This window comes from Pelodiscus sinensis, chromosome 18 (genome assembly GCF_049634645.1).
Source record: "Pelodiscus sinensis isolate JC-2024 chromosome 18, ASM4963464v1, whole genome shotgun sequence".
NCBI classification, from domain to species: domain Eukaryota; kingdom Metazoa; phylum Chordata; order Testudines; family Trionychidae; genus Pelodiscus; species Pelodiscus sinensis.
In genome coordinates, this window is record NC_134728.1 from 18,132,200 (window position 1) to 18,156,597 (window position 24,398).

A 24,398-nucleotide genomic window follows, 5' to 3' on the forward strand; every position below is an offset into this window, starting at 1 on the left:
CAAATTAGAGAAATGGTCTGAGGTAAACAGGATGAACTTTAAAAAGGACAAATGCAAAGTGCTCCACTTAGGAAGGAACAATCAGTTTCACACCTATAGAATGGGAAGCGACTGTCTAGGAAGGAGTACGGCAGAAAGGGATGTAGCAGTTATAGTGGACCACAAGCTAAATATGAGTCAACAGTCTGATGCTGTTGCAAAAAAAGCAAACATGATTCTAAGATGCATTAACAGGTATGTTGTGAGCAAGACACGATAAGTCATTCTTCTGCTCTACTCTGCACTGATTAGGCCTCAGTTGGAGTATTGTGTCCAGTTCTGGGCACCACATTTCAAGAAAGATGTGGAGAAATTGGAGAAGGTCCAGAGAAGAGCAACAAGAATGATTAAAGGTCTAGAGAACATTACCAATGAAGGAAGATTGAAAGAATTGGGCTTGTTTAGATTGGAAAAGAAAAAATTGAGAGGGGACATGATAGCAATTTTCAGGTATCTAAAAAGGTGTCGCAAGGAGGAGGGAGAAAATTTGTTCTTCCTGGCCTCTGAAGATAGAACAAGAAGCAATGGACTTAAACTGCAGCAAGGGGGTTTAGGTTAGACATTAGGAAAAAGTTCCTAATTGTCAGGGTAGTCAGACACTGGAATAAATTTCCCAGGGAGGTTCTGGAATCTCCAACTCTGGAGATATTTTAAGAGCGGGTTAGATAAATGTCTATCAGGGATGGTCTAGATAGTACTGGGTCCTGCCATGAGGGCAGGGAACTGGACTTGATGACCTCTCAAGGTCCCTTCCAGTCCTAGTATTCTATGATTCTATTGTTACATGGTGCCCCATCAGCTCTTTAAATAGTTCTCTGCTGGCTTTTACTGCAGCTCAGCCAGCTCTTGCTGGAGCTGGGCACCAGGATGCACATGCCAGCTTTCACTGCTGACTGCACTACATGCCAGAATGTAAACTTAAAGCAAGGTTTGTTTATTCAGGGGGTGGAGGAGGCTGAAGCTCCCCTCCATGCATATGGGGACACATAAAACCATACAGAAAAGAGACAGAATCAGCAGACAGATGAAATGGGCTGGCTGGGGGCACACCTGCCCCACTCCCTATTCAGGACGACTGCTGCCCTGAGCTTCCCACCTCTCCAGGCACCCTTTAGGCTGCAGTTCCCCCTCTCCGATTCATACAGGAACATTGCTGGCTGTTCCCCTTTGTCAGGGAGCAAGGGGAAAGTGCACAGTTTGCTGCATTCCTTAATCTAGCTGGGGAGTGCAGAGGGCAGACAATACTGGACCTGCCCCAGCTGTGGGACATGTACCCCCTCCCCCAGCTGCACCTGCTGGAGCTGCAGTGGCCATGGAGAGGTGCTTCTCACCTGAACCCAAACTGTTGTGGTGAGAGAGAATTGGGGCAGCTCTTTCTCCCCGGGGCAGCCTGCATACTGACCCCTTATCCCCAGCTCCAACACAGAACAATGATTTAAATGAACAAAACCAAAAATTAATTGTATTAAGGACCCAAAACAATGCTGGGAAAATCTTTTAGTGTTAAAATAAATCAAAAGCTTTCCCCCCTCCCTAATAGTTCATTATATGCAGTGGGGACACTAGGTTGCTTGTGCAAAGATTCTTCTTGTTTAATCAGAATTTTCAGTATTTTTAAATGAAATATTTCCTTAAAGGTCAAATTTATAAAAATGCATGTTAAAACAACATGCACTACTGGGCCTGCAGTAGTGTGCAAGCAGGTAAACATATTAACAGATTGCTGCTTGGGTGAAATACGTCACATAGGGCCCTCTGCATTGGGTTCACATAGTGCCCGCTTTACTAATCATTCCCCATGTAAGCCCTTAAGAAGGGGCTGGAAGCATGACTCACATTTTCAAAAGTTTTACCACATTTGATTAGGGATGTGTGATTTTTTTTTTTATTTTGCTGACATTGCTATTAAGCCTTAGATACAAGAACTTTTATTCCCATGTCATTGCATCTCCATAACTTATGTCTATTCAGGGAACCCAGATAAGCTACGTTGGTATGAGCATTTTTATACCAATATAGCTGTGTCTACACTAGGAGGTCTTTGCTGGTTTAACTAGACCAGTATAGCTAAACTGCCAACATCTTGAAGTATAAACAAGACCTAAATCAGGACTACTCAACTTTGGAAGCCCCAGGGGCCACAATGATACTCTCAGCACATGCTGAGGGCTGCAGCTTAAGTGTGGTTGCATATACATGCAAATATATATGCAAATATATGCAAGTAGCTTCATTCACACTGACAGGCAGCAATACAAAGCACTTCCCACAATGCCCTGGCTCTCCCAGCACCTCCTCCCAGGGGGGTAAAAAATCAGACACCCTGTACCTGTCTGTCCAAGCCAGCTCATCTGCTTGCATCTTTCAGTGTTCACCCTGCCTGGAAGATGCTTCACTATTGTGGAGTGTGTTCCCAGTAGAGGCCATGTTCAAAGGATCCCACCCCTTGGCCTCATGTTGAGCTCTGCGTAAACCCAAAATGCCCCGTAGGCCGCAAGCAAATGGTCCACGGGCCACATATGGCCTGTGTGTTGAGTAGCCCTGGCCTAAATAATGCACAAGGGTAATGTCTCTCTAGATACCACACTAGGGGTACGTCTAGACTACAGGCTTTTGTTGACAGAAGTTTTGTCAACAGATTCTGTCAACAAAGATTGTGTCGACAAAGAGCGTCTAGACTGCATCCAGTTCTGTCAAGAAATCAAACTGCTTTGTCGACAAAACCCTGTAGTCTAGACACAACCCTAGATGCAATAACACCTTCTGTAAACAGAACTCTGTCGATAAAAGACGTAAAATGAGGTTTACCAGCGTCGACAAAACTGCTGAGTTCTGTCGACTTTATGTCACCAGAACTCAGCGGTAGTGTAGACGCAGGTATAGTTTTGTCGACAAAAGTCCACTTTTGTCAACAAAACTCTGTAGTCTAGACACACCCTAGCTGTTTATATACACATCTCCTCCATTTGTCACATTACTGATGGAACAAAATCTCTGCCATTTAACAAAAAATTGATCCACATACTTCTGATGATGCTAATGCAATCCACTAGCTCTAATTGTGAGGTGAGTTTCACATTTTTCCAGGTCTGAAGTCAGATGAATACATCAGCTTTCTTTTTTTGTTGTTTGTTTGTTTGTTTTTGGTAAATTTCAGCCCTTTGTAGTTGTGGAGGAAAACTTGGAACCATGAACTGCAAAGGTTGAGAAACCAGGAGGCAAATAAAAACAACCCAAATGTATTACTTTTTAAATAGTATGATCTGTAAGCCAAGTTCATGATCATTTGGGGTGCAACTGATAATTCTTAAAGTATTGGGAAGAGGGACCTTTTCTCTAATACAAATGTTTTCAAACTTGGTTGTGGACCCGCCAGGGAAAGACTCTGGTGGGCCTGCAACTCTTTGTTAACTGTAAAGCTCCGCAACCACAGAGCTTTGCAGTTCCTTTTGGCTGCGGTGTGCCATTTCGAGCCAAGGGGAGCTGGGGCGGGGGGCATTATCCCAATCTGCATGGCTTCCCGCAGCTCCCTTTGGTTGGCAACAGGAAACTGCAGCCAATGGGAGCTGTGAGGCTCCATGGCTGCAGAGCTTTAGAGTAAACAAATATCACAGGCCTGCCAGGGGCTTTCTCTAGCATGCCCGTGACCCAAGTTTGAAAACTCCTGCTCTAATGCAAATGAAGCCTTTTGGATGAGGTATTTAAAATATTGTTCTCTTCCATCTGATCATCATATTATGTTTCACATTAAAACTTTTATTTACTGACCACTGTGCTTAAAAAACAACTGGTGATGAATCATCTGAATTTTCCATCCATTTGCAAGTTCGTCTGCTTAAGGAAAGCTCTCAAGGGTGAGAGACTTTTTTTCTGCGTATTGCAGAAGCTGCTATGAGCTTAGTCTCTCAGATCATTTTATCACCCATTCCAAGACACTTTTGTATTCTAATTTCAATGCTGTATGTTTCTAGAGAAAATTGAAAACCTGATTGGACAATATATGAGAAGAAACACTGTAGGGAAAATTTTGCATTGATGACCTGAAAGGCCTGGCTGCTGTGATTTGAAAAGAAGCAAGAACCACATCTTGGGCTAACTTAGCAGTAGTCAGAGACAGGGGAGAACATGACTGAGCATCACAAAACTCCTGACCCTGCTGATTTACATCTCAATGTCATTGACTTCAACAGGTCCAGGATTTCACCCATGCATGTTAAAGGGTGCTCTATGGACATGTTTACACTACGGAGAAGATTGACCCTCCCGGAGATCGATCTTCTAGCATTCAATTTAGTGGGTGTAGTGTAGACCCCCAAATCAAATGCTGAGAGCAGCCCCGCCAGTGTCTAGTAGGAGTAAGGAAAACCAAAGGGAGCATGTGCTCCTGTTGGCCTCCTGCAATGTAGATGCTGCAGTGGCTTGGCTTAAGGTAAGCCGAATAAGGAAAGGTAAGCAATGTGCTATTATTGGCAGACTTTAAGCCAACTTGCCTGGTCCCATGTAGACCAGGCCTATGTTTGTAGCTGAGGGCAGACTTTGCCCTTATATGTAACATACTAGTAGACTGCCTCAAAGTACAAAGCAAAGATTTTTAGTTTGCAGTCTCCACCAACCCATGTGCACATTTGCATATGCATTTTGAAGCACAATGTGATTTTCACATTCCAATTGTCCTTAAACAAATTAGTAGTTATTAATAGATCAGAGTGCACACCATTTGTATAAATGGAAAATTGTGCTTGTAGCAGGAGACACTGGGTTGAGACCCAAGTAAAAACACAAATTACTTAAAAGTTAATTATATATCAGTAACAACCTAAACCCATTATAATGCCTATATTTGGACTAGTCCTGAATTAGCAAGAAGACTCATGAACTTTGCATTTAACATGGATACATTAATTTGAACCAGACAAAGAATGCAATAACATAAGGTGAGTATAAGCTTGTAATCAGTCCTTCTGACCATCTAGCGAAGTCTAGTCAAAGATTCCCAGAGTGTGTTTAGGTTTGGTTTGGTATTTTTTCTTAAATGATAGAATGACTTCATCATCCATGAATGAATTGAATCAAATGTAGGACAAATAGTAAGACTCATGAATGACTCTTATGACATTTGCAATGTCTCAATCTGTGCTGGTTTATTTAGGCGGTTTCTAAGCTTCCTTTAAGGAGTGAGCATGACTAACTGAAGGGGAGAGACTCCAAAAGGATGAGCCAGGAGCTAGTGGTAGAAGAATTATGGCATTCAAAAATTCCCTTGGTTTAATATCTGGTCATTATGAACAATAATAGCAATGTGCTATTTCACAAGAGCTCCACTTTCCTGGGTAGCCTTTACCAGACTCATTATCCAAAGTGGTGCAGGCCTACTGGTGAGGCAGCCGTCTGGTGCCCTAAATGTCTCATTTTACATAGCACCAAATAATGCCTAGGGCTTGTTCTGTACATTTATAGCTTTTGGATCCCACTGTTTGGTGGTGGTTGAAAGGGAAGTCCCACAGGAAAGCATGAGAATGATAGGTTGGCCATTAAAAAATTCCAGAATAAGCCAAATTTTCAAACGTGGCTGATCTAAATAACATCCTCAACATTTGCATTTGCCCCCAATTTGCCCACAGCTGTTGCATGAACACCTTCATTGCAGGTAGCCATCAGAATGGTTACTTGCATGGGTAATTACCTGTCTGATGGCACACCAACGTAATTTATAATAGCAAGTATTGCTGCACAAAAAAGCAAGTGTTGCTAAAACGCACCCATATTTGGAAATGTGGTGCAGTATTTGTGTAAGTAAATAATGATCAGGCAGGTTCCCTTGTACCACTGGGGAATCTCTCCATTCTTTTGACATGAAGCAATGTAGTGCATCAGTATCATCTAGTCCAGGCATAGGTGAGATTGCAAAATAGGAGGCGAGATAACTGGCTAGCCTAAAATAAGAAGTAATCAAAATGTGAACTCAGATATAGGCCAAATGAGAAAAAAAACATACAAAAGGCGGGCATTTTGGTTTTTTAAGTTTTATTCATTCCTCCCCCCATACCACAGTGCTTCACTTTCTGGGGGTAGATATGCAATGCTATCATCAGAGAATCTACCTTGTGATATTACCCTCATGTCTTGACTAACAGACATATCAGGCTAGCTGTCACACAAGACTGCTTGATCTTATGAAATGCCTAGCTCAGTGATGGATGGGCTACCCATTTCATTACTTATTTTGTTAAAGGAAACTTCCTATAGTGTTTGGAGTGTTGTTCTGTTTGTTTTTTAAAATCACCCCATAAGATTTAATATTTATGTTCCTACCATACAGTTAGGCTGTGTCCAGACTCAGGGGTTTTTTCGGGAAAAGTAGCCTTTTCCCGAAAAAACTTCCCCTGCGTCCAGACTCAAGCCGCGCTCTTTCGAAATTAATTCGAAAGAACGCGGCTTTTCTTTCGATGGCGGTAAACCTCAATTTACGAGGAAGAACGCCTTCTTTCGAAAGTTCCTCTTTCGAAAGAAGGCGTTCTTCAATGTAAATAGGGCCTCTTCGAAAGAGAGCATCCAGACTCACTGGATGCTTTCTTTCGAAAAAGCAAGCCGCTTTTTCGAAATTTCTCCGTGCAGTCTAGACGCTCTCTTTCGAAAGAGGCTCTTTCGAAAGATGCTTTCGAAAGAGCCTCTTTCGAAAGAGGCTTGCAGTCTAGACATAGCCCAAGAGAGGGTGATGTTAAAATAAGAACCTATCCTATGCGTCGTTACGTTCTGTCATTTTTAGAGTAAGCTATACCCTATTTCTTTATCCCTATTCTATCCCAAATTCTACAGCACTGAGTTCAGTGGATGTTAGGAGCATAAAGCCCTTGCAGGGTCATGAACTGCTGGTTCCAAGCAAGGGGCTTGGTTTGAATCACCTCTTTAGGGATTCCCTGTCTTGTCTGACACTTAGGAAAACATCATGGCTCTTTAAACCCTTCGAGGAGCCTGTGTCAGTCAGCTAAAACGCTCAAGGAGGGCTCCTCTTGTGCGTGACGTTCCACTAAACTTGCTATCCTCATGTGCCTTCAGAGAAAGTACCCCAGCTCAACAGTTCAGATAATCAAGTCTTTAATCACAAGGAGGCCATAATATTTACTAGCATTTCAACAATATTGCGGTGAGTAGAGTGAGACGCTTATTTCCTCTATGTACGCAATGAGGGACACATGCAGTAGAAGGCTGGTTTATTACAGGAAACGTATGTTGCCGCATACAGACACACTGCACACAAGGCTGGCTTGGTGGAATTGGGATGATCTGAGGCCAAGGTGTTGGAGTGCTCAGCCAAGCAAAGTATTTCCCTTCAGCCCTTGCAGTAGCATTAACTTGTCCTTCCTCTGAATTTAGACTAAAAGATTACAAGAGGCTTTTAAAAAGCTAAATGCTAGTTTGCTGAAAGGCAGATGCCCCAGTTATCTGGGGAGTCCCTGTCTGTGGCACCTAGACAAAATGCCTTGGCAGGCCAACAAGCCAAGAAATTAATTTTCTTGTCTTCAGAAGACAGTGCGCGCCATAGTGCCTGGACAGATTGAATTGGTTATGAGAGCAAAACAAGTTCTATGGAAACCATTGTGAAACTTTGCAGGGAAGCTGCCCAGGAGGCTTGGGGAAAGCCGTTCTTGTTTGTTGTGTTTGGCATCACTTTGCTCTGGATGAAGATGCTTTAATTTTGTGGGGGGGACCCAAGAGAGCATTCCTCTTTTTCCATACCAGAAAACCTGCCAAGCTGGCATAAATGTCCTCCTCTTTCCAGCTGTTCCTTTCCAAACACACTGTGCCTCCTAAAGATAGTCTTTACAGTGGCCGGGGTGGGTGGAAAACATGAAGTCTGCATGGATTAGCAAAGGAATTCATTTCGGCTGACAAACTGGGTTTCCCTCTATAAACAGCAGCAGTGTTTTCATCTTCTGGACTGCACAGCAAACTTCACATCCCCTTTCTCCTCCCCCCTCCATATGCCTGCCCAGAGCTCAGCTGTGGTAAAAGGCACATTGCAAGGTTTTGCTTCTGGCAGGGACACCACATGAAATCAACAAGGCATTTTTAACCATCCCTGTTCTCAGAGGGCTGTTTTTCCCCCCTCTGATAAATCGACGATGGTGTTTTTTAGTTATTTTTGTTTCCTAGTGAAATGGAAATAAAATACCTCCTTTCGTCACTGGCTTTGAGACCTTATTAGCATTGCGTACTACTATAATGACGTTTTTCCTCGCACCAATGTCCTGTAAAACATAATAAGATAGAGCTCACAGGATTTAGATTCAGCCAAAATCCTAGGTTCAGCCATAACTAGAGATCACCTTATGAGGATTTTAGGGTAACAACTTTGCCTTGTATTTTTCATTATGTCAGGAAGCTTAATCACTATTGTATCCTTTGCTCACTTCCAGCACATGATTATGCATGGCAGCAATTAATTTTGAGCATAGGGTGAAAATGAGTCCTTGAAAATGGGAAACACTCCTGTTTCCAGGTACTTGGTATTGGTTTTATAAACTAGGTGCTGTTTTTTTGTAAAACAGCAATGGGATCCCAGTGCACGTGACGGCAGACTGACTAAACTGCTGTGCACCTTAAAGAGCTCCAATCAGATTTGTCATGTTATCATCCTGGCTTCCCCACAAAGCTGCTGAGCCCACCTGAGCATGAGTTTCCAACTGCCAAAACCCTTCTGTGAATACTTCCCTGGCACCCCACCTAAAATATCCCCTGCCCTGCTATACTCTGATGCAGCTGGTACTCTGATCAGTTATTATAACTCCCTCAGCATATGTATATCTTCAAGGGCTGTTCCACTACTGCTAGTTACATGTAGGCACATGTAAGTGCCAATTATTCTCTGTATTAACAGTGCAATTCAGTATAAAAGATCTGCCATGAGCAACCTAGACTAGTGAGTAGGCCGCATAAGTGGCCCTCCTTCATCTCAGTGGGCCTCAAGATTGCTGTAACCATGACAGTCTCCCTCTTGTTAGTCTTTAAAGTGCTACATAGTCCTGTATTTTGCTTCAGCTACATCAGACTAACATGGCTACATTTCTATCACTATCCCTCAATAGGGTAGCTGAAACAAAATACAGGACTATGTAGCACTTTAAAGACTAACAAGATGGTTTATTAGATGATGAGCTTTCGTGGGCCAGACCCACTTCCTCAGATCAAACAGTGGAAGAAAATAGTCACAGCCATATATACCAAAGGAGAAGTGGGTCTGGCCCACGAAAGCTCATCATCTAATAAACCATCTTGTTAGTCTTTAAAGTGCTACATAGTCCTGTATTTTGTTTCAGCTACACCAGACTAACACGGCTACATTTCTATCACTATTCCTCAATAGGGTAGTTCTACTAACTAGGTTGTGTACCTAGAATTAGCGAGGTGGCCGATGGACTTGCAGCAGCACTTTGATTGGATGCAGAAGGAGTGCACGGCTCTCACAGGCAATGCTGTGTACAACCGGCATACATCTCACTTTATGTGCCTTTGCTTAATGTGCGTGTCACTTTAGTAATACCAATAGGAAAAAAATATGCGGACGGAAAGTAGTGTAGTCTGACAACCCTGTGTGTGGGCAAAGCAGTAAACAAAATGTTACATGGGCTGTACTTAGAACTGGGATGGACTGCAGGTGTCCCTTAGGCTGCATGCAGGTTGCCCACCACTGCTCTAGTCTCTAGCATATGATTTTTTTCCTAGCATACAACTAGCTAGAGTCTAGTTGCCAACCTCTGCCTTAGCGTCTAGCATATGTGGCCTTCAAAAACTGGCCTCAAAACCAAGGCTGGACAAAACAGCCTTGTTTTGTCCAGCCTTGGTTCTGAAGCCAGTTTTTGAAGGGAAAGAAGCAATGAAGGCTAAGAAAGTCTGAACAGGAGAACGTAACAAGTCAGGACACAAGATTTCACACGCTCTTACTTTAAGTAGGGCTATTGGCTGCTGAGGATTTTGCAGCTGGAGCAGCAGCTATGCTGAATCACAGATGCAAACAAAGCCCAGCAGATTTCCAAAATAACAACAGCTGGATGCAAATGACATTTCAAAATTAAAAAAAAAAGAAAAAAGAAGAAAAGAACTCTCTCATGTTATTCCTTGACCTGCTTCTAATGCTGCTCCTGCATAGTGGCATTCCCAGTCACTGGGGCCCCTGGAAGCATTAGAAAACAACCTGGAGACTGTTATCACTGACATTTTTGGTGCAGAAATGTAGCCACCAGAATAGTCTGCACTGTGACTTTTGCCATGAAAACAATAGACATTGGGGGATGTGAGGAGGGGAAGGGAAGGGAGTTGCTGTCTCCAAAAATTGGTGCTGAGAGCATGTGGAGCCTTCCACAGGCAGGTCAGCAATTCCGAGGCAGACCCAGGGCAGCCGTCGTTACCAGCTGATGACCTTGTATCATTAAATAAGTGGTGATTTACATAAAAAAACAAAGCATGAACTACTGGTATTGTTTATTACAGTCGTGCCTATAGTCCAGCTAAGAACGCCCCCCCCCCCCCATTGTATTATACAAACACAGACTAGGACGCAGCCCTTGTCCCAAAGAATCTAACTTCAGCTAATCAGCAGCCATTGCTCCCTTGCTGAGAGGCAGATCCTTGAGAGACTCACAGTGCAAGGAGGTGCGGGGGAGGGGAGAGCCTTCCTTGCTATTGCTCATTCCGTACATATAAAGCTTCAGTTCAGTACATACTGAAATCTGCTCGCCTGCATCAAAATGCCCAAGTGTGGCTTAGTTTAAAGACAGCTGGGCTTAAGCACATACTTAAGGGCTCTACTGTCAGTGCGGAATGAAGACAGTCTCTAGAGACACCTCTCTCGAGCATTGAATCCCCTTCATGTTTATTCCTTTTACATTAGCATTTTCATCTCTCCTGAATATTCTCTCTTCATGACTGGCACCTTCCTGTTTTCATGCTGCTGGCCCTCATAAGAGATCATATGACCAGGCAGGTAATTACAGCCCAGAGGCTGGTTTCTACTAGCTGCAAATAGATGGCAGGCAAGCCTGCTATTCTGTAGATTGGAGCCTGCATCCAGCTGCTGTCAGATGCCTAAGTGTGTGGTACTTCACACAGCGCAGTCAACTGCAATCACACAAATTATGGGAGCGTGATCGTTAGAATTTACAGCTGTTCATTTGATTGATTTTTTTGAGTCCTTCCCCTCTGCCCTTAGCCCTGGGCTATGCACATTGGCAGGAGTCACCTGTCAGACCAGTTTTCATAGCAGTGGTCCAAGTCCTCAAGAAGAAACTGACACACGCAGGCTTTGCCTTGCTGCATCACACAGCAGCACTGCCCCTTGGCAGTTGCAGTTGTGAAACTGCAATCTCATGACACAGGGCTGCATTCATTCATCAGCATCCTTCCTCACAATGATGTTGCACTGAAAACATAGGGAGGCACACATCCCTGCATAACCAATTAGCCAGGTCTGTGTACCCACACTATTACTGGCAACCCTTCACACTTGTATTTATCCATTCTTTGAAATGATTCTTACACATTGTTAGAGTAGCACTTCCATTGTTGTTTATTGAGTGATAATCGTGTCTGATAGATTATACAGAATAGCAGATAGAGTATGAGCCAAATTTTGAAAGACTTAGAGTGCCTGATCTGGATAAGAGCCTATTGCCCACTGGGAGTTGAAATTACTTAGGTGCTTAACTCTCATTGATTTCTGGGCACATTATTGATTTCTGGGCACATTTCAATGGAAATGAGGTACCTAAATACTTCCGAGGATCTGGGCCCTTGCAGAAGGCACTCGGGCACTCAGCAACTTGCAGTATCATACCCTAGGGATGCTAATTTGTGCATCTCATTTGTGTTCATAATTACTACAACAATATGTGCAAAGTAGGTAATTGTAAATAACTACATTTGTAGATACAGTCACCTGATTTTTTCTGACAGCTGTGGACTGAGTGTACATATAAGATGAAATTGCATAGCTAATTTTTTTGCAAAATCTTTTCCAATAGATATTTGTTTACAAAAAGAACTTGGAAGACGGGAAGCCCTAATTGATGACTAATATCGGTTCTCTTGGGGAAAAAAACACATGCTTCTGAGCCTCAATATCAATTTATGTGAACAGAAACAAGATTCCTTTGCAGACACAAAATATTTATGAAATGGGTTCAATTATTTTAGTCATTGCAAAAAAGATGAAGATTCTGAGGCTACCTCTACACTGGCATGATTTTCCAGAAATGCTTTTAACGGAAAAGTTTTCTGTTAAAAGCATTTTCGGAAAAGCGCATCTAGATTGGCACGGATGCTTTTCCACAAAAGCACTTTTTGCGGAAAAGCGTCCGTGCCAATCTAGACGCGCTTTTGTGCAAAAAAGCCCCGATCACCATTTTAGCCATCAGGGCTTTTTTGCGCAAAACAGTACTGTGCTGTCTACACTGGCCCTCTTGTGCAAATGATTTGCGCAAGAGGGCTTTTGCCCGAATGGGAGCAGCACAGTATTTCCGCAAGAACACTGACGATCTTACATGAGATCATCAGTGTTCTTGCGGAAATTCAAGCGGCCAGTGTAGACAGCTGGCAAGTTTTTCCGCAAAAGCAGATGATTTTGCGGAAAAACTTGCCAGTCTAGATACAGCCCAAATGTTACTAATAGATAGTTGAAGTGGGTGTATTTGTCTCTTGAGTATTTACAACAAAAATAACTTTAGACTTATTGGGTTGGAAAGGACTCTTGCTGGGCTCATAAGGGCACATTGACAGGGCCATGGTGACTTTGGTACGGTCTCAAGATTCACTTAGAATATTTTTATAGCTCTGTCTTCAGTTAGTTCCCCACTCTGCAAAACAAACATTATTCTCATCTTACCTGCCTTTCTTGCATGAGCAGTCAACTGGAACAAATTATTAAACAGTTACTTTGTAAGCAGTAGTGGATAATAGGGTGATAAGTAATACCCAGCATGGATTTGTCAAGAACAAATCATGCCAAACCTACCCAATTTCCTTCTTTGACAGGATTACTAGCCTACTGTTTAGAGGAAGAAGCAGTAGATGTGACTTATCTTGATTTTAGTAAAGCTTTTGTCTCTGTCCCACGTGACATTCTCGTAAGAAAATTAGGGGAATGCGGTCTAAGTGGAGTTACTATAAAGGAGACATACAACTGATTGGGTTGAAAAAACATGCTTAAAGACTAGTTAGCAATGGTTTCATGTCAAACTAAAGTTTGAGGTCACATATAGTGTAGTACCATAGAAGTCGGTCGTCGGTTTGGTACAAGTCAGTACTGACCTCAGTGCTTTGAATAATGGATTGAAGAGGATGCGTATAAACAGAGGCATCATTTTAGAAAAATTCTAGGAGAAGCCAAGTTGTGAGCATTTGGGACATTGTAAGTGATTTATCATGCAAAGAGTGGAGCCTATAAACCTATGAAAAGTAGGTAAAGGACAAAGCAAGGTTGGGAAGAGCTGCCCTCCACGCCCAGAGTAAATGATGATTCTGTTTATAAAATCTGAAGATGACAGAAGGATGGGAGAGGTTGCAAGCTCTTTGAAAAACAGGATTAGAATTCAAAAGGACCTTGACAAAATAGAGAATTGGTCTGAATTCAGTTCAGTAAAGACAAGTGCAAAGTACTTTACTTATGAAAGAAAAATTAACTGCACCCATATAAAAGGGGGAAAACTGCAAGGCAGGAGTACTACAGAAAAGGATCTGGGGATTACAGTGCATGACAAACTGAGTATGAGCCAACAATGTGTGCAATTGCTAACATCTTTCTGGAATGTATTAATAGTAGTGTTGTATGTACGGTATAAGCATGTAATTGTTTTATTCTGCTGAGCATTGGTGAGGCCTCGGCTGGAATACTGTAGCCCATTTTGGGCACCACACTTTAAGAAAGATGTGGACAAATTATAGAGAGTCCAGAGGAAGGGAACAAAAACAATAAAAAGTTTAGAAAAACCAAACCTATGAGGAAAGGTTAAAAAACTAGATATATTTAGCTTGAGAAAAGTAGAATTGGGGGAACCTGATAACCAATTGGGGTTTCCCTATCATTGGAGGTTTTCAAGGACATGTTGGACAAATACTGGTCAAGACATACTTGGCCCTGTACCATGGGAGAATGGACTAGATGAACTTCTGGCTCCCTTCCAACCTTACACCTCTGTGAGTCTATGACTATACCTATAATCAGGGGCAGATGACAGTTTTGCGGGGCCCCGGGCAGTGTAATTCCGCGGGGCCCCCCCTGTGCCACGGCGCATGTGCAGTGATGCCATGCGCATGCGCAGCGGCGCCACGGCGCATGCGCGGGGCTTTTTGAAGCGCGGGGCCCGGGGCGGCTGCCCCGTTCGCCCTGCCCTATATCTGCCCCTACCTATAATAGACACGACAGACATTACCAACCTGTTTGATTCCAGAGAAGAGTTCCAAAATCTGTACTAGCTGGGTTGAATCTCACCCGGAATAATACCCATGGATGTGTGATATGCTTCTTGTAAAAACAAATAAAACTACAAATATTTTCAATACAAGTTACAGAGATGCAGGATCATAGGCTGGCCACGCATGCGAGTGTACAGAGCTATAGACTGTCATACAGTTGGCAATTACTGGATGCTTCTTAAGTCACACCCCTGAGATGCTATAATGAATATGGCTTTATTGGTCTTACCTGAACTATATATAGCACAAAAGCTTGTATGTTTGTACAATTTGGAATGGCTCACTAAAACCTGAGACAGCTTCTGTGGAGCAGTCTCTTATTTAGTTGTTCCAAAATTGTTATCTAAAATCTGGAGGGGACATCCCCAAAGCATTGAGGTAAAATAGTCTATGGGCCCCACTGGTTTAAATTATTGCTACTACAGTATTATGAGGTTGGGAATTACCCAACCTTGTAACTCTTGAGACTGCCTTCCCTTTACCAAAAATAAAATTATCTAACTGCTACGGTATAATGAAGAGCTCAATATAGTTTCTGGTAATTAGTACCTTTTTTCTTACTTAAAACAAAAGTTTTCTCACTAGCACAATTTACTCATATTGAAAGTTTTGATTCTTTGGATGATGGGTGTAAATTTTTCTCATAATCTCAGACTATTTGCTGGTAAAAAGTTTCAGGCCTTATTTAGATGAGATGCAAATACAGATGTATTGCTGGTTTCCTGTAGTCTTTAGTTTTTTCTTGTAATTACAGTGTAGTTTGCTGGGTTTTAACAAGCTTCTACAGTAATACATCCTCTGGGCATGTCATATTTTCTAATATCTGCACATGCACTGTACATGGTATCTTCTTAATAAGGTTCTAGTGTGGATCACAACTCTCTTCCTAACATTAATAGCCTAATGCACAAAATATTCATCTTTTGGAGGGAGTGGGGCTGTAATGGGAGTGGGATATATACACAAGAACAGATTTCATTACATTTAGGGGCTGAGATTTTCAAAGGACCCTGGGGAAGTTAAGTGCCTAACTTGTACTGATTTTTCAGGGAGAGCTGAACACCTATTTCCTTTAAACCATTTGAACCACTCCCCCCTCCAGCTCTAGTGTGCAATTGTACAAGCAACTGTACCTCATTTGCACATGCCGTCATTAAGATTGCACGTGACAACTGAAAAATGGCATGCGGAGAGACAATTGTGTGTTTATTTTGTATGAAAGTTTGGCCTATAATGTTTACATGCTCCTTAGGTATAAGGGGGCAGCCAGCACCAAAGAGTTAGCATCAAGCTTTACTTTAGATACACCCTTGGAGAACTTTGGTTGACCAGGGCCAGGTAACAGGTTCTGTGAGAAGCCCCACTGATTTCAGTAGGGCTGCTCACACAATAAAGGATGACTCAGAATGAGTAAGTGTGGCAGAACATAGCCCAGTAAGTAGTTATGTGACTAAGTGGAAATAACCAGAAATGCTTGGGGGGAGATGTGATTAGATTAGATTATTGCCTATTCATCTATTTAAAAAAACTGTCTAAAATAATTGTTTTGTTTCCCAGTATGGCAGAAAAGTCAATAAGTAGCTGCACTTACAAGAAATAAGTAGTGGATCCTTATTTCTCACCCTTAGTCATAAACATGCAGAAGCTGTCTTCTTTAATTCCTATGCCATAATTATTTTCACCAAAAAGTGCCCTTTCCCAGTTCATTTTCCCTCATTTTAAAATGCTTAATTAAATAGATACTATTGACTCCTATCAGATAGGTGAAGTCTAGGATTTTATGAAACGACAGAATGGCAAGTGGTTTAGTATGTATGCTTTTCCTGCCAGTTCTTGCTATTTTAGAGGCACTGTGGTAACGTCTGGGATGTGCCCTAGCACTTCATACAAGATATGTTAAGTTATAGTAGCAAAAATGCTTCTCTAAATCCATCTTGATTTTGCTGTTTTGAATTTAAAAGGAAGATATGTTAATCGCAAGCAGCACAACTTAGCTTAGCATTTATGTAACAAGTTTATGGGGCTCGAAATATCCACTTATTGAGAAGTGTAATTGTGATTCACCACTGCATTACTCCAGTTTACACCAGTGTAACAGGGTTACATCATCCTAAAGTAGGAGTGACCAAGTGGAGACTTCGGCACTGTGTTTATGTCCCTTCTTTTATTTCAGTCTTTTTGCTGAAACACTTCTTTATTGCTTTAACCATCCATTCTGGTTTAAGGAAATCAACTCCCTTCCCCACTTCCATATAAGTTTGCACATATTTACTCAAAGAACGAGTGTGTTACTTGGGGATATTTCACTTGATCTCATCACATGGTTACTAAAACTAAACTCCATTTTAATCTCTATAAACCATAGAGAGCATAACTCAAACACGTGTCCCTCTCTTACAATTTCAGGTAAAACATGCTTGTATCAAACAATTGCACAATGAAAGTCATATCTAAATATATGCAATCAGAAATAATGTTTTAAAAAAACTTTGTTATTAACTAGTACAAATCAAATCTGCAAGGAAGTGCTGGACTTAAACATCACAACAAATCCAAATCAGGTTTCCACTGTCAAGATATATTTTTTGGAATTGACAATTTACACTTTCAGAACTCCCACATGATGATATCAAATCCCTTTCCAATCCGTCATGTATGTCTTCATAATTTATATAAAGATTGAACAAACTATCAAGCACTATAAATAGAATTTATAGGTTCCTCTTTGCATGATGTCTAGAGGTTTGCTGTGATTAAGGAGGCTTGTTCCTTAATTATATAGGGCCTGATTGTGGTACAGGGCCTTATTAATACTGACTAGTACCTCAGTCCACTGACTGATGGATTGGAACACCAAGGATGGTATTAGGTACCACACTGAATTTCTGCAGTCTACTCAACCTTGAGTACATGAAGTGCTTGCTGGGAAAGACATGTCAAGTTGCACATTCCCTGTGCCTGGCATGTCATGCAGATTCCCTTCTTTCCTGCTGTTTGAGAGAAATAAATTCAGTCCCCATATGGTAGTTTTCTGGCCATTGGAGGGGCAGAGCCTCCCAAACAATTCAAAATATCTCTCGCAACAATATAAGAATACCAAATGGCTTGTATGAAAGGAGGGAAAGTACATGAAAGTTTTGCATGAAAGTGCACTTTCTTGATTTCCAGCTGACGCAAATTCTTCCTCCAGCTCAATGTGTAGGCAGAGTCTATACCTATCTTAGAATCTTCTGATGAGAAACCAATGATAAAATACTGCAATCCATCAAGCAAACAGGAAATCACACTTCTGAAGCAAAAAAAATATTGCTTTGCAATTGCAAAACAACAAACCTTTCCTTGCTGAGAAAAGTTAAGCAACAAGTTAAATTAATGTGTGTCCTACAAACACTGCAGCACTAGTTATTCCCTGTTCATGGAGAAGCCACCTACAATCCTTAATTTATTGCTATCCAGTGGCCTTTAAAAGGGAAACCATTTAAATAACAGAAACCACCACAGATAACCCTTTATTATCATTTAAAACTCTAAGCATCTCATTCACCGTAATTTGCTGTAAGGTGATATTTGCTATCTTTTCCCAGCGGAGATTTTGGGCTTTATAAATAATACCTCTTCCCCCATTTGCTTTCTGTACTTGAGATTGCAGTCCTCTTATTGTGGGATCTTAATAAATTGGTTTCCACGGAATTAAACAACCAGTTTAATTGTGTGAAAGCCCTCTGGCCACAGAAATGTAATGACTTAACCAGTCACTTACAAACTCAGGTGTGACTTATTACTGATTTACAAAGCTGTAACTATTTGCCCCATGTGAAGCCTGGCTAAACAGTAAAGGAACCCAATAATTCTTCACACACTTATAAGAACTGAGTCTAGGGCTAAGGCAAGTTTCAAATTAGTTATGCTCAGGCAAACAGCTCCAATTTTCTCTCTTTGTACATTCATTTTTTTCCTTAATTCATTGAAAAGAAAATGCCTTCAAGGAACATTTTCCTGGCCCAGAATGTTTGCTGTTTATGGTACTATTCTGTACTTCTGCATAGTAACTTTTGTCTGAGGAGCTCAACGATGAGTAAATGCCGACACAGAGATGTTAAGATTCAAATTTTCAAACATGTTATCCAATCTGAGGTGTCTCAATTTTTGGATGTCCAAACTGGAATATCTATGTTCTGATTCTCAGAGATAACTCCACTGAAGTTTAGGCAAACTGCCCTGAGTACTTCAAAGTGGACATCAAAAGACTTAGGCACATAGGGCCAGATTCTCAAAGGCATTTATGTGCCACAGAATGGTGGCTCCAGAAGTTAGGTTTCTAACCTGCTTAGGCAATTCTGAAAACCCCATTAAGTGCTGTTCTGCCTTCAAAATCAGACCCTTAGGGGACACTTTGGAGCAGAGGTTCTCAACCTTTTTCTTTCTGAACTCCTGCCTGTACTCTCTGCTATAAAAACTTTATGGCCCACCTGTGCCACAGTAACTGATTTTTGGCATCTAAAAGCCAGGACCAGCATTAGAGGACAGCAAGCAGGCTAATTGCCTGGGGATCCATGCCACAGGGACCCACAAAACTATATTGCTCAGGCTTCAGGCCCAAGTGGAAGGATTCAGGACCTCTAGCTTAAGAGGGCTTCAGTTTTCTGCCCTGGATCTCAACAAATCTAACATTGACCCTGCTTTGCAGATCCTCTGAAAGCTGCTTACAGCCACCCAGGGCCTCGAGCCCCTGGCTGAGAACCAGTGCTTTGGAAAATGTTCGCCCCTGTGGCATGGCCAATGCTACATGACAAGTTAATAGCAAAACTGAGAACCAAGTATAGGTATCCTAGCAGCTAGTCTTGTGCTCCAACCACTAAGTGACACTTCCTAGTGACACATTTAAGGGCAAATTTTTATAAATGAGTTAGGCTCAGCTTCCCTGTTAGGCAGGATATTGATAATAGAAACATGCAAAATATCCTCTGGATTTCTAGGGTCATAATAATCTGTGATATGAGCAAATTGATGATCTGTCTGGAATTTTCCCTGGATACTCATGATGCATTGTGCACACAGGAGACTTTGGATTTGAAAGGAACAGACACGTATTTTTTTCACTCTTCTATTACAGACATGTCAAGCTTCTTGTTAAAAATTCTGGGCACAATAGCACAATAGCCATTTTTCTCTTCTTTGTTCCTTACTTTGCAAGTAGCCCTATCAAAGTCGGATAACTAGAGGGTATAACAAACATCCTGCACCAAATACAGGCCCTTTGAAGTCAATGGAAGTTTTGATGTTGAGCTAGGTGGAGCCAGGCCTGGCCAAAGAGTTTGTGGGGCCTAGGGCAGCATACTGTGTTTGGCTGAGCCACATGGCTGCGCGCCGCCCATTCAGGGCTGCGAGTGAGCAGCGGAGTGGGTGGGGCCTGGAGCTGGGCAGCGCAGGGCCCAAGGCAACCACCTCACTCGCATTGCCCAAAGGCCGGGCCTGGGTGGAGCCAGGCTTTAGCCACAAGTGCAAATATTACTTCATTGCATGCAATGTATTTAGATTCTGTTATCCGTCAAATTCTAGAGAACGTATGTTAGAGTCCTGGAAAGATCTGGTTGGTTGGATGGGTTTTAGGTTCATTTAAACTGGCATAAAATATATGTATGGGGGCAGAATCATCATTTACTTTTACATATCTAATTTTTGTGAAGAGTTTGCTCAATTAAATGACATTGACAACACTATGTGCGGGATGGTGGGAGAGCTAGGAAATACACAGATTATGGAGAGGTAAAGGAGGAATAGGTCCAGGAAGGGTTCAAACTTATTCTTTAAATTAGGGAGTGGAATTTCGTAGAGGTAATTCAGTGACTGTGAGCTGAGTACCTCTTTCTAGATATCTCTAGTTCCAGAACAAGTTCTCCATTCTGTTGTTTACAAAACAAAAAAGTCTCCCTATATATTTTGCCAGTGCAGTTTCATGGTACTTGGCTTCTTCCTGATGATATAACTGAGTTAGTACCTCAGGAAATAGATGTGCTCGCATGTTCAAAGGATGGTTTACCAAGACAGAGGGTCTAAAGTATGGCATGTACAGAATGGTAGGATTAAGCACATAAATATGGTGGTGCACCATCTTCAGGAGCCAAGTAAAATACTTCTCTTCTATGTATAGGCACTTGAAATCCAACTGCAAAGACATTTGTGAATCTTGGACTCAATATTAGATTAGTCTTGAAAGAGCATTTTTAATTCTTTAATACTATGATTTAAAAAAATCTTTGCACTGGGTTTAAATTGGAGCCAAAGGCTTCTACAGTGAATTGAAAGGAAATCTAAAGAGATCTGATAGATTAAAAGAAACTGAATATAAAGTATGGCCATTTTATAAGAAAACAGTTTCACTTCCTATGTGGTTGAAGCAAAGATGTAATTTTCAGAAGTTCTTTGCACATAACATTACTGTTCTTTATAGATGATACAATAGTCTAACACATATGCATGTCCACCATGTAACCTAAAAGAGGCTGAGATTAGATTTGGCATATTTATATTCATGTTTCACTTGGGCCACTACAATGATAATGATTATGGACTTACTGTAAAAGGCAATGACTAGTCCTTAACCTGGCTTATTAGACACATGGACTTCCTGTGCCTCAGAAATCTCAGATCAAATTATTGGCACTTCTCGTACAGTTTAAATAAAGGTAATGTATTGGTATAAGTTTTTAACATTCCTTTTTAGATAACAGTAGTTAGGAAATGTATAAAAAAGCAAAATAGAGTGCTGGATCTGAGCAAATAAAAAGGTCGGCGGTTAAGTTCTGCCTTGTATATTATGTATGCCGAAATGTCCGTTGAATAAATTAAGACACACAATGAAAGAATAGCCAATAACTGTAACATTTGGCCTTATGAAATAGGCTGAAGGTTACAATTTTTTTTCTCAAAAATGGTTTTGCAAATCTTTTTCAGAGCTGATAGATACACATCTTAGCTGGATACAAAACATTATATGAAACAGAATGACTGTGATCTTTGATCCAAGAAATCAAAGTAAAAGGTAATTGATATTTTTCTGCCTTTTCTCCAGCTGAGTGTTTTCTTAACCTTACACTTATTTAAGAAATAAATTAAAAATCATGCCACTTTTAATTTGGCTTAAAAGCTTCTTTTTTAAAATTACTCTTGCTTCCATTTTATATACCTTGTAGATTTCCTGACATATCTGGGGTTTGGTGGGCAGGGAAGAGGCATTGGATTGTGCATGCTCTTTCTTTAAGACAACTGACATTTATATTCAGTGGCTACCCTTTGTCATTAGAATCTGCAGCTTGCTTAGATGTATCAAACTGTGTTCCTAGCAAACGCGTCACTCCACAACTGTAGGGAAAGACTGTCTACCCACTCTTATATATAGTCACTTTCCTAACGCATATTCTGCCCTTGCTTCACATGCAAAGCTCCTGGCAATGTCCAGGAAACAAGCACTGAATAAGCAGGATTTCTTACCTGCAGCATAAAGATTAGAGGGGAATTTATCCTTCAATGCATATTATTTTGATCTCCTTCAGCAAGGATTTTGGGTCAGTTCCTGCAGAACTTACTGTTGTAGGACTCCACCCAAGCAAGAGAGTCCTCTCATTTGCCCTGGTTTTATAGTGGCATACCTGCAATGACGTGACTAGGAATTATCTCTTATTTATATGGCTACAAGGACCTGACTCGATGCTCACCAACACTAGTGAGAGTATCTGCTTTGATTATTGGATAGGGCCCTAGATAAGAAGAAAATCGAGCTTACTTGAAATCGTGTCACATCGCTCTGATTTAAGTTGATTTAGTCTGACTTAGGTCCACTGATTAGAATGTGAGTATTGCTTGAGCAACAACTTCGTGACCCTTTGTTATCTTTTCTTTTGCTGGTGCAAGCTTTTAAATTTACATGTCAAGATGGGATTTGATTTTTTAAAAGTACTCATTTATTAAAATTGTGACTTTATCATGTGCATGCAAACTTGGGATCTAGCACTGTAAGCTCACGAAGTTAGTAATAACAGTACTGTTACTGTGGGATGTTAACAAGCAAGAGTATGATAAAAATCCTTCTATTATTTCTAGTCAACATCCTCACTGTAAAAGTGCTAGCAAGAATCCTTTAAGGCTTCTGCTCTTTTGAATTGGCTGGACTAAATGTATACAGTTCCCACTAACTCCTGTGTTGCAATGGGTCAGTCAGGCTGTTTTCTATCGTTAAACACCTCCCTCACCCCCTTTACAGGGATTTATTACTCATCTGTAAAAAGTTGTTCTGAGCAGAAGCCTGACACAACAGAATTTTACAAATTACAGTTTTGGCCCTGTTTGGCTTGTTTTTCAGAGCGTCACTTTACTACAAATTTGCATGCAAACTTTTTTGTAATAAGACAGATTTAAGCTGAAAAGTCAAGGGAACATTCAGTTCTGGATCCTTTTTCTAGTGGTGTAGCCATCTGTATTTTACCCTCCCCCTCCCTCCCCCAGTGATGCCAGTGGAGCTATGCCAGGTCACATCAGAGGAATACCTGCCTCCCTTGTATAATGTGGATTTGGCCTTTTGTAAAGCAACACAGACCCTTGCACTGAGGATTGAGAAGAATATGGATTCTGACATAAGGTCTTCTCTCTCTAGGCTCATAAAAGCCATAGCAAATTAGCTTGTCACAAGCATTAAGGAATTCATCTTCACCTTCCCCTGTAAGGCAGGTGACTGATATTATCTCTGTTGAGCAGATGGGGAGCTGAGGCACAGAGAGGTAAAGTGGTTTGCCCAGGGTCATACAGGAAATCTGTGGCTGAGCTGCCAACAGCACTCAGGTCTTATGAGACCTAGTCTAACACCCTAAAATACAAGCCTTTCCTATGGATTATGGGTTCCATAATGTCAAAATCAGAGCAGATGGAATCTAGCTCCCTTGCACAGAGACCAAGTAAACCAGCCTATGCAAGGGGGCTATAGCACGTGAAGGGGCAGAATCCATTCCTCAAGAAGGGCACTAGCTGCTACTGGCCATAGCGCAATCTCTTAACAAAGGGGTTTGTGCCCACTGACTCTGTGTCATTGCCACTATCGTCCCATGTACCCTTTGTATATATATTGAATCATACATGTGAAAACCAGTGTTCTTGTGCCTGTAACAATCCAAGTTACATGGTCAAGCAGCTCAAAGACACCAGCACTTCAACTCATGCCTATAATCCAAGTCAAGTACAACATTACCAGTGCAAACTGCACTCACAAAATGGAAGTTACTCTACTGAAAATGTGGCTCAATATTTGTGCATGATACAGCAAACATTTGCATATGCCAAATGGGTATCTAACAGTAAAGCCGCTGTCTCACTTTGCTCAGGTGCTTATTTGCATGTGCAAATATGCAAGGGAGGGGAGTGTTGCTGTCATGGTTTTGAAGGCCCTTGGAAAACTGGACACTAAAAGACTGACTTTAATTCAAAGAAATCAACAGTAACAGAGCTATTCTATCAGGGTACTTGAGTGAAACTTTTGCTTTTAGCCGCTGCAGGGATTTCCAATTATTAGAGCCCAAGCATTAGTTGTTAAGTGGAGTCACACAAAAGGATAAACTGCAGCAGGAATTCTGGCCTGAGAATTTCCCTGGTCTGTTCAGCTGACGTCAGACATTATTTAAATGTGCATTCTTTGTTATTTAATTTCCGTAAGATTTACTTATATCCTCCTAATATGGTTTGTCCTGTTTTATCAGCTCTTCTGGCTTGTTACAATGTAAGTGGCAATACACCCCGGAGCAGGCACACAACAGGCACCTTCTGATAACAGTTTATTGATTAATTAGATCATTTCTGTTTACTCCCAACCAGCGAGTAGTGCAACTGGGCTCTAAGGACTCTGAAAC

General features: G+C 41.4%; 1 protein-coding gene across 8 annotated transcripts in view; it reads left to right on the forward strand.

Annotated features, from left to right (window-relative positions):
• NFATC2 (nuclear factor of activated T cells 2) overlaps positions 1-24,398 on the forward strand; it is a 145,306-nt gene that overhangs the window by 109,895 nt on the left and 11,013 nt on the right. The window contains exon 10 of one of the 8 annotated variants that reach the window (XM_014576720.3): positions 21,460-21,547. The exons of the other annotated variants lie outside the window; for them this stretch is intronic. Within the exon in view, the coding sequence (XP_014432206.2) occupies positions 21,460-21,503 (44 nt within the window). The 3' untranslated portion in view covers positions 21,504-21,547. The remainder of the gene's footprint in view (positions 1-21,459; positions 21,548-24,398) is intronic. 8 annotated transcript variants of the gene reach the window in all.